This window comes from Cynara cardunculus, assembly GCF_001531365.2.
Source record: "Cynara cardunculus var. scolymus isolate 2C chromosome LG 16, CcrdV1, whole genome shotgun sequence".
Lineage (NCBI taxonomy): Eukaryota > Viridiplantae > Streptophyta > Magnoliopsida > Asterales > Asteraceae > Cynara > Cynara cardunculus.
In genome coordinates, this window is record NC_037543.1 from 13,011,591 (window position 1) to 13,023,075 (window position 11,485).

The window sequence follows — 11,485 nt, forward strand, 5'->3', positions numbered from 1 at the left end:
ATACATTTTGATAGTTCATGTTTTGTAATGATACTATTTTAGTATTATGAGAATGATGATATGAATTATATGTATTTGAGATGTGAGGGTTGTTACAATCAACGCGTCCTCGTGATACGGTTTGGTCTTCGTACCCTTGACATGCTTTCGGGGCATTTTGACTTTCTTTTGAATTATCACTTAGCGAAATTGTTTTTGAACTTGTTATCTCATATTCATTGTTTAATTATATTGTTATCCGTTCACTGAGCATTAAGCTCAACCGAGATTTTCTTGTCCTCGGCAGGTACATGACTTAGCAGAGATTTTGGGATGAGAGCTACGGAGATGACAATATTGAAGATAACTATTACATCATACTTTTGCTAACTTTTGATGACTAATATAGATATATTGGTATTTCGAGACCGTATTTTGAGACACGTTATCTCTGTCTGTCATTATGTAATTATTTTTTGGTAAATTTTATTAGTTGTTCTGTTTTATATAATGAGTTTGTTTTTTTTAAACCATTTGTGGCATCTCCCGTCTTTAACCACGCGGAACGGGGGTGTTACAAAATTAATTATATAATAGTTTGTGTAACTTATTTAATTCAATTTTTTATTTTAATTTAATTTAGATTTAATAACAAAGTAATTTATTTTTGGGTTAATAATATAATTTTTATAAAAATAATAATTAAACGTCCTGTTAGAACTTAATAATTATCTTAATTATATTTTAGATTTTACATATTTAAAATGGATGTTTATCCTGTATTTGAATATGTTTAATAGCAGTTAGTTACACGAATTTTAAAATGAGCTTTAATAAGTTGTATTTACGTAAAATTACTTGTAAACTTGAATTTTAAGTATTATGTATTAATAAACAATGTTTCATACATAAAAAATAATTTTTAAGAATTTCTGTCAAATGTTTTATAATATAATATAGATTATAGACGAAGGACTAAAATAAAAATGAATTATAAACTATAAAAATAAAAAAAATTAATAAACTTTAAATTATAAAGACTAAAAAAATGATGAATTATAAACTATAAAGATGAATACTAAAATTTTAAAATTACAGGGACAAGATTAGAAATTTTCAACAAGCCAGAAAAACTAAAAACATAATTTACTCTAATTTTTTAATTTTCTTTTACATTTTTATGTTTATTGTAATACTTAACAAAATTAAAATAAAAAGTTGAAAAATATTTCTTTTTCCATATCGATATATATATATATATATATATATATATATTAAATAAAAAAAATAAAAAAAATTAAATAATAAAAATAAAAAATGTAATAAATTATAAAATTATAGGGATGAAAATCGTAATTTTTAAAATTATAAGAATGAAAAAGTGAAAATTTCAACAAAACCACATGGACTATAAACGTATTTACTCTTTCTTTTTTCCATTGGCACCAATCTGTTGCTACAAAACCGTCCGAAATGGAGGAACACCGGCACGACGGCGTGCAAGAGGAGAAACCGTCGTTGCTTGAAATGTCAACCTTCCAACTGAAACACTGCATAGAATCCTTGTTAAGATTCACCCTTGCTTTATCCATTGAAGAATCCATTGATATTGGTTTGTCGAAGGAATTCTGCTCCAATCTCCTCGAGGAGGACGAAGAAGATCGAACCTACAGTCACACCTACCCCTCTTCAACTTCATCTACAGGTTAACACCTCAAACTTGTTCCACCAATTCAATAAATTTGATTTCGCTTCTATTATCCTCCAATTACAATTGTAATCCTTCTAATAAAACAACTAAATTGCCAAAATTCCTTTGATTCAAATACTCTCCGTCTCAAAAGAAGTCCATATTTGGTCCATGAGTGTTTGTTAGGGCTTGAATGCAGAATTTGGCGGGGATCAATTGGCGTTTCTGATATTCATGTGTCTTCAGTACCAAGCTAGTTACTTTGGATGTGATGAAAACATCAACTACTTCGTTAAACTGTAAAATGATGGAATAAAAACAACTTCCGGTTTGGTTTGATGGGATGTTTTTAAGGGATTTGGATTTCGTGGATTGAATTGGAATTGGAATGATTTGGAATGTTTGGTGGGAAGGATTTGGAATGAATTGAATTCCACTCTTTTATAAATCTTGTTTGGTTTGTAGGGTTTGGAATAGAATTTTTTTTTGTAAATATTTGTTTATTTGAAGGTGATGGAAAGCAAGAGTCATGCTTTTAATCCTCCAAGTTACCAACAAATGAACTATGAGAGATTAGGGCAGATTCGATGAAAGAGGGGGGGTAGAGATGCGACGGGAACAATTGAAATCCATGGGATTTGGATTTGAAATGAGAGCCATCTTCAAGGAATTTCTAAATCGGTCGGTTGAGGGATTTCATTGAAATCCCCAATATTTCAAATCTAAACTTTCTTTCAAACCAAACACAAGATTGGAATGGAATTTAATTCCAAATCCTACCAGATCCCGCAAAACATATGGGTCCTTAGAGTTGCAAAACCAAAAGTATTCATGTTTCCAACTTTGAATTTGGAAGATACTAGGTTAAATTTGTGTAATAAAATGCAAACTCTTCTTTTTGTCCTAGGTAAAACTAGAGTACTAGGGAGAACGTAGGTAAACAATGGGACTGGGATTGGTGGACTTGTGATAAATTTCAAACCAGAGTAGGTAACTATTTGTGGAATGAACTAATTGGTCTTCTGGTTCCAAAATGAAACTATTATTGCATCTAACATCACAAAATGTAAAAAGTTGCAATCGGCTGTATTGTTGATATTGGTCTACTTTCATGTAATTCAATTTTTATGCAACTTGTTAGTTGTGACATCTATAGACTATAAATACAATCTGATAATTGGATTCCTAAAGTTTGACATTTACATGTTGGTTTGGATTGTTGTATGCTAACCCTGGTTTACCTCTTAGGCAGCCATGAAGTTTGCCTGAATGGTCGGACCAAATCCTCAACGAAACAATACAACGTCCTTTGTGTATAGAAGTGTAACACTATATTTAAGAGACTACATGTTAGTGTTTATATTTGATTTAATTAATGGTTTTTACTAAAATTTTATACATCAACATTGTAATTTTATCAATATTTATAAGTCAAATAACAAATTTTAAGAATGTCATAAAAAAGGTTGTTGGTCAATTATCATTATTTCATTCAATTCCGAAACTACATTCTGCCAACCAAACAAACATATTCCAATTCCTTGGACGGATTCCAATCTATCAGAAAACATTTTGGGAATCAAACGCCACCCAAGTGTTTTGTGGTCTATGCTCGAGTTATTTTGAACAGAATGCATACTGCATTGTGCATTAGTTAGTGTGGATTACAATCAGAAGTTTGATATTGATTATTGATCTTTTTGAAGGTGTTCCTCCATATCCCTTATACAAGCACTTGGCATCAGCTTTGTGCAAGTCGATACCCGCTGGACGCATTCATCCAATGTCTGCCGATATGTCATTGATCCATGAAGACTCTTCTTCAAAACAGCAAAAATGCGAGTGGAACAAAATCATTCAGGAAAAAGGATCTGACCTAATAAAAGTAAGTTTTAATGTGTAATTTCTTTCAATTTCTGTAGTGGGTCACAATTAGTTTTTGACACTCGTCTTTCTTTTTTGGGTTAAAATTGTAAATCACCACCAGATGCTGGAGACTGTACAGTTTGAACTTCATGTTCAGGAGCCTTTTTTCTCCCAGCTCAAAGGTCGTTGCAGAACTCTTGGGTCTGTTTGTTACCACATACTCAGTTCAGTAAAAAACTTATTTCTCTAGCTATTACCACACTTGCAGATGGGCAGAAAACAATTGAAGGAAGGTGTGCTGATGGTGACTACAACCGGTATGATACGTGGCAAAAGTTATTAGTGTACACAAGTGTAGTTATTATTTATATGAACTACTTTGCAATTAAATATGTTGTCCTCTTTCTGCACGTGATATAGTTACACTTTGTGACAGAAAACAGTATCAAGGTGTAATACCGTTTGTTTCTGCAATCTTTTAAAGGACCAAGTTTGTGATAATTTAGTGGCAAGTAAAGCATCAGAAAGTCTTTTCTGGCTTAACAACTTGAAATAAATGATTTAAACTCTAGTTTCAGCTGTTTTCTAGAATACAAAATTGAAACGTGACCTTGCATAAACTGAGATCCAATACCAACCGAAAGAATCGAGACTGCAACTGTTGCCTGAAAATGATGCTGCCAGGAAACTAGGATGTTTCTTGACTGTCATAGATCCAAATCAAGGCCAATGTAGAGTTGCAGGAGCAGATTCAAAGAGGGTGCTGAGCAAGATGGCCAGAAAAGAAAACCTGGAAGCAACTGGGATGACTTCAGAAGCCCTCGATTTTAAAAGATACTGATTGAGAAACTGGAGCCGGATGCAGGTTGCTGAATAACCTGTGGCCAAAGATAGTTGAAGAGATATTAGGCTATAGTGACCATCTAGACCACTGGCAGGAGGCTTGGTTTTGAAAACTGAAGGTAGGCTTGAATAGCAAGTCTGAGGGACATGGAGAGAAAAGAGATCTTGTTCGGTCCTCAGAAAGTTACTTTTGCTATTTAGAAGTATTATTGAATATTAATAGTTAGCTGTTCTATAATGGTCTAGCATCTGATAACTATGGCCCACGGGCAATATCAATCATGAAATTTATTTGGGATTAAAGATTTGAGCATAATAATTTTTGTGCTTTGTGTATATGCAGTTATTTTAAGGCCCCATGCTCTCGGTTTCTCATATGTTACACCTTGCATTAGTGACTGTATTTTCTATTCGTGTGTAACAAAGCTCAAAATCAAGAAATGTGTTATTGGATTAATAACCCTTTATCCATTCTTGCTTCTCATTCCCTGATGGTTTTTAGTTGTCAGTATTGAATCAGGATCTTCGATTCTCTTCAACAAATGTTTGTTGCTTCAAGTTCAGGTGTGTCCCCTGCAGTCTGTCTACACTTCCTCCGGTATCAGTTGCTCATTATTATTTTATATAAAATTACAGGATGTTCACAGGTATGCTTCATTTTCTGACATGCTAGCTGCCGAGGATCTTGCTAACGTTCTACCAGGTGTAGAAACCGTCAAAGAAGGTGACGATCTATTATCTATCAAGGATTTATATTGTCTATGAAAGTTTCATTACTCAAGGTGCATCCCCTCATAGTGTCGATTATCCTAGCCATTAATAAGTTAAGTAATGAAATCAGGAAGCACCCTTCTTCTGTATGCCCATTGGGCCCCAGAGGCGGACCCAGAAATTTCAAATGGTGGCACCACTTAACCATAAGAAAAAAAGCTAGTGATTTTTTTTTTTTACAAATTCATTTTAGAACCGTTGGTTGGCTTGTTGCATTTGCAAAGAAAGGCTTGGGTTCAATCTCTGTCACAGCTGCTTTCCTCCAATTATTTTTGAAAAACAAAAGCTATAAAAACCCAAAATTAAAAGCTGAAAAACATGAAATGTGCTATAAATGGGATTTGAACCTGCACCCCTTCAACGACGAAACTAAAGCCAGAGCCTTAAACCAACTCAACCATCACAATCTTTTGTCAAAAACTTTGTTTTGAAGAAATATAGGGGCACACCATCAAAAATACAGTTTCACTTTTAAGGACCGAATTTTTTCTCCATTAAAAAGGAACAATCTTACGGTGGCATGGGCCACCTAAAGGGCCTTGATAGGTCCGCCCCTGCCATTGGCTGCAGCTTCAGCAGTTGTTAAAAAAGTAGTTTCAAGATTAATGATTTGCTTAATCTTGTGAGGACTGCAACCAGAAATGTGTATCAAGCAGGCCCCCTTTATTTTCTCACAAAAAAATCAATTTTTTTTGTTAGTCTATTATGGGTTACTGTTATTGATGGCGTTTTGTTCTCGTTTTTAACTTTAACAGATTTAAAACATTATTTAATTTCTGTACTGCTTTGTATGAACTAATAGTTAGATCTATAGCAGCCAAATATGTTGAATTGCAGTCGGAGACAATCAAAATAATGGCCACGTAATTTCAGGGACACAAATTTATAGAAGGTTTTACTCAGAAGAGAAGGAAAGATCAAAAGGTGTTCTGGCAATACTTCTTACGGAACCTGCATTACAGCCTTATGATCATTTGGGGGCCATTCTTTCGGTTAGTTGCCTGAAATATTATGATTTTCATTCATACACAGCCCTCTTGTTGTGGTCATTTCACAGCCATTCTTTCCAGGGCACAATGTAATAAACAAAAGCCAGTCTTTCGTATTTGATCAACCAATACCAGATGGAGAATAGTCAGTAATAGAAGTGTTATTGCAAATCGAAAAGGAAGTTTAGTAAATACGTACAATAGAGAAGAATCACTCGTGATCAGAGTAAACTTGCTCACTAAAGAAAACCAAACGAAGCAAACAAACTCAATATATCCCACCCCCAGAGGTGGGGTCTGGGAGGGGTAAGATGTACGGAGACCTGATCTCAACTGAAAAGAGTGGAGCGGTTGTTCGCAGGTACACCAGAAATATAAGCAAGAGAATGGAAAATACCCACCCCTAGTCCAATTCAAGCCTATTTCTAATCCACTACCTCTCTAGCTCCTTCCACTCGACTATGCTAGCTATTGCTCCTCATCCCTAGTCCGCCACCCTAATTGTGCATCTCCAAGGGCTCCGAACTAAGGCCATGCCCATAGAAATACCTAAAGCCACCATGTCCATAGAAATACCTAAAGCCGCCATGTCCATAGAAATACCTAAAGCTGCCATGTCCAACCTAAGTTGCTCACTAAAGAAGAACTTATGAAATAGAATGAAGTGAGTTACTTGTCAATAAGAAATAGACATCGACTTACTTTGTGAGAACAGAAACATTGACAAAGTGATCTGGGAGCAAACCCATAGGATGTCTTGTATAGGATAAATGATTTGCATCGGATAAGCATTTGTTACAGTCGCAAAATTACGGGCTTTTAGTTTTCATTGTCTGACTGACCTTCAGCTAAGAAAATGCCATTGTCCTATGGCTACCTAAACTTGGCACTGAACTAACTGAAAAAAATAGCAATTAGTTGTTCTTTTTTATGTTTAAGGCGTAAGAGAACTTGTCCAGTCCAGTCCTGTCCTAGTCGTACTAAAGACTAAACAAATAACGAGTCCAGTTCGGTCAAGACAGTCTAGTCCGGTTCACACACCAAACGCACCCTTGATGTCGTATACAGTTTCTAGCAACTTCCATAATAATTTATGATAATATATGACTCCATGCTGCATATTGCCATATGGATCTTCCCCATTGATCTTATTCTCATTGTAAGCTATGCTTTCCTTTTTCTGCGATTTGACTAGAGTAAGTGGCTTCATATTCTGTTAATGGCCGGTATTGTGTAATTTCTACATTTTGGCGTAGGCACTGCATTATGATGGCGTTCAGAGGCTTCTTGGTATTGCACACACCATAGGAACAATTCCTGATGCACTTCCACTGCCGAGATCAACGCTACTCCATTCTTTTTCACTGCCACATAATCCAGATGTAGGATGAGAACTGGTCATGGCTTTTCATACGTGCTGTATGTTGTATTTGAATTATTTCGTTGTGATTTTTTGAAAAGAATATAACTGCACAGTTTTCCAATGAAATTTATGGAGACTTGTTAATATACATATCATATGATCATTCACGGATTGAGTTAATCATATTTCTATGTTTGTTTATATGTGGTCTATATTTGTGCTTTATAGATATGTTTCTTATTCTTCTTTTGGAAGCCGGTGGTCTTCTCAAAAACGACCTCTTTGTCTCTTGGGATAGAGGTAAGGTCTGCGTACACCCCCCTCCCCCGGGTGCGGCAGGCGGGGCGGCACTACCTCTGGGTGGGATATAATGGGTTTGTTTGGTTTACATTTGTATATTTCTTCAGGTAACTTGTGCATTTTAATTCATATTCATGTTATCCACTTGACTTGTGCTAAGTGACAACTTGATTTCCTCTTGGCTTGAGGTTAAAAGTTCGGTACTGAACATTGGAGCTAGGGCTTTGGCTAAGCATGTGAACAGGAGCAATGGAAAATTTTGGGGATCATTTGCCGGAAGTGGTTATGTATTCTTCTTTCTATTACACTATTCATGTTCTTTTTAAAATGCATTGCTTCTTTTAAACGGTCAACAATTTGATACGCCAATTTAAGATTCCTGAACTAGGTTATGAAGTGTCCACTAATAATATTGGGCCTAGAGGTGGTTTAGGACCGGTCCTAGCAGGCTGGACCGGACCTGATCAGACAAACCAGATAAACACCAGACCTGTCCAGACCATCAGTCCGTATCCTACCTGCCTTGGACTGGTCTGGATGTTTTTTGGACTGTTTGACCTGTCTGTTGACCAGATCAGACTTATTTGGACTGGTCCAGGCCTATCTCTAATTGGGCCAATGACCATTTGTGTTTTGGGAATCCATTACTGATCAGTTGCTTTTCTTCTTTTCATGGTGTTTTCAGAGCCTCAAAAGAATATGCTTGCTTTCAAAGTAATCAGCAACTTGATAGCCCATTGTTGCTGGCTAAATGTGCATATTGTTCCACCGCATGGGGCCATTTTTGAGATTCGGGTTCAGGATGGTTATGGTGCACGATGGTCCTTAAAGCCGACCAAGGTATGGATACGGTGCTTTCACAATTTGTTAATGTTTCCTTCTGATCAAGTAGCCATGGATAAGAGGGTTCGTGCCCGTGAAACAACTACTTGGCTAAAATGCAATGCTAAGCAGTGTTGGTGCATCCTCCCGGCGGCCCTTTCTGGAATGGATGGAGTAAATGGTCACTGTCTCTCATGTATTTACATGTGTTGTCCCGTGGTTTCTGCAAAAAGGGCATGACACCATCTTTTGTGTATTGTACTGGTCCCATGGCCATCATGTGGAGGTGAATCGCCTGTCCCAAGTGGCTGGTGCTTGGAGATTGGAGTCGAATCCTAGACCTTACTTGTTAGGCTAAAGCTGCAGAGGATCAAAGTTCTTTTGCGGTTGTTTTTGAGACCTTTGGCCCATCTAGTCTTTGAAGTCCCTGGAAAACACTTGTTCCACATGACTGAGCAAACTTTAGATGTTTCAGCCAACCAACGTGTCACCTAAGAAGTCAATAGCGTCTACACAGGAACGTTTCAATCTTTTTGGAGGCCCTGTTACATCTAAAGCTTCTGATTACACCGCAAAATAAGATAACAAAGATATATACATAATCACACAAATTGTAGGGGTGATGATGAAGCGCATTTGTCTTCTAATAGAAATTAGAGAGGCATTGAGGGGAGCTATAGTTTTACATTTAATATTGATGAAAGGCCCTAAACTATGTTAAATTGGGCCCCTAAACTTTGGGGGCACCGTTCAAAATCACACATTTAACATGCCAATGGACGTCCCTGCATCTACATAGTTTGAACTCGGACCCTATTAAACCTAGACCCTAAATCGTATCTATCAGGCCAACACCTTGGGGTTATATATATATATATATATATATATATAGATATATAATCATACATAATATAATTGTATGCTTTAAGATATGCATGTGTGTTAGCTGAAGAGTATTTCTGCATGCTTACAATTCTTTTTTTTTTTTTTTAACTTTATTTATGTTCCAATTATGATAGTAACATGATAAATTTTGCAGTTCATCGGATTTCTTGAACCGTACACGAAGGATGGTTATATGAAGGGATGGAAGCATTAAAACATCCATCGAAATCGGCAGTTGATGGTGATGGATGATCAATGAAGGGCGGCAACGTTCTGTTTAGCTGTTACAATCGTAAAAGCAAAAATCGACGAGGAGGTTTGTCATGTCTAATGAAGAACGGGAGTGAATGATCAGTTAGCTGATGTTATTATGTTTTTGGAGTGAGTTTCATAGGATTCTCCAAAACAAGTATTCTAATTCTATAGTGACGAACAATGCCGGTCATCCAAATAGGGACATCTATTTTGATTTTAAGGATTCAAAAATTTGCAACTTATTTTTTTATAATTATTATTTTTTTATAAACAAGAGTGTTATAATCAACTTCTTTAATTTTAACCACATCCGTTGGATGATCCCAATTTAACGGTTTGGTTGGGTTTTTCAAACTTTTTTCTTCCAAGGTTCTTTCTTTGACCCCCACTCCACCCCTATATATAGGCATGTTATTGTCATACATCCTTTTGATTTTTATGAATTTTCGTACTCGTATTTTGATCTTCTTGACATTTACAGTATTTGGATTCTTCAACTTATTTCAATATGAAGTTTCGGTATTCGTTTGATATTGCTATAATCATAAATGACAGTAATTTTATTGTTGTAATAAAAAGAGTCTCATAATAAAAACTTTATCTTTTCCGAATTTAAAAACGTTATTATAGTCTACGTAAATTGCTGAGTCCAAAAATACATGCATTGTATAACTTATAAACCCATATGAGTTATGAATTTAATAAAACGATATATTTAATATCAACTCAACCTTATAAATAAAACTTTATCGCTTTTCTAATATGAAAGTGTCGTAGTAAATCGTTGATCTCAAAGATATATTAGTTGCATTTAGAAAAGAAATCCAAACGATCACTTGAAATTGGTAAAACGATATATTTAATATAAAATCATTCCTATAAATAGAACTATATCGGGTTTTGCATCTGAAAATGTCATTGTGATAGTCATAAATACCTGATTTTGAAATATATTAGTCACATTTCATAAAAATCACACGATCTCTGAAATTTGTAAAATGATATACTAAAATGTCGAATCAATCCAATAAAACTTTATCAGTTTTCGAATCTAAAAGTGTTATCTTGATCATCACAAATGGCTGATTTTTAAATATATTAGTCACATTTCATAAGAATCTGTACGACAACTAATTGACGTAAAATGATAAAACCTATAAAATAGAAATCATAACAAAAAAAAAAAAAATGAAAAAACTTAAGGACACTACAGTAACCATTAATCTGACTAATATACAAATGTGCATACAAGAAGTTTGCAGATAGTTTTCTAGTACACATGTGCATAACATGCAGACATGCATAAAAGCCAGAAAACATCTTCAATTACTTGTGTGCATATACCTATGCATACCATACAGGTAAATAATTATTGGGGTGTTCCCCAGTTTTTTCATTTTTTAGGGGTTTTCTCTTGAACCTCTCTTTTTAATCCCTTTTTACGCTTCTTACCTTAACTCTTGTTCTCATCTGAACCCAATTCTAGAGCAAGGCCACTCCGCCACTTACAATACCCCGTCGTGTATTTAAGTCGTCTGCAAATGATTCTACCCGTCGCTTGATGAGAATTGTACTTCAAGGTTGCCCGTATGACTCGTCCATTGCACGGGCTTGGCCAACGTCACGTGCCATTGGGGCCGAGGCCCCTATTGCTGGTCGGCAAACAGGCGGACGCACACGTCGCTTCTAGCCCGGATTCTGACTTAGAGGCGTTCAGTCAGC

General features: G+C 35.6%; 1 protein-coding gene across 7 annotated transcripts; it reads left to right on the forward strand.

The window, feature by feature from the left end:
* Positions 1-1,426: 1,426 nt before the first annotated feature.
* On the forward strand, positions 1,427-10,021 carry LOC112529352. 7 transcript variants are annotated; one of them, XR_003070912.1, is made up of 12 exons: positions 1,427-1,684; positions 3,376-3,554; positions 3,657-3,717; positions 3,804-3,852; positions 4,888-4,942; positions 5,015-5,102; positions 5,987-6,141; positions 7,395-7,520; positions 7,730-7,908; positions 7,998-8,088; positions 8,487-8,641; positions 9,663-10,019. XR_003070912.1 is itself a non-coding variant. In XM_025140600.1 (12 exons), exons 1-12 carry the CDS (start codon positions 1,453-1,455, stop codon positions 9,720-9,722), a joined length of 1,344 nt encoding a protein of 447 aa, XP_024996368.1. In that variant the 5' UTR covers positions 1,427-1,452; the 3' UTR covers positions 9,723-10,021. The 7 variants fall into 7 exon arrangements, 5 of the variants coding, with proteins under 5 accessions (XP_024996368.1, XP_024996365.1, XP_024996366.1 ...); XM_025140600.1 differs by having other exon boundaries at positions 4,888-4,898; positions 5,052-5,102; positions 7,998-8,083; positions 9,663-10,021; XM_025140597.1 differs by having other exon boundaries at positions 7,998-8,083.
* The last annotated feature ends 1,464 nt before the right edge of the window (positions 10,022-11,485 follow it).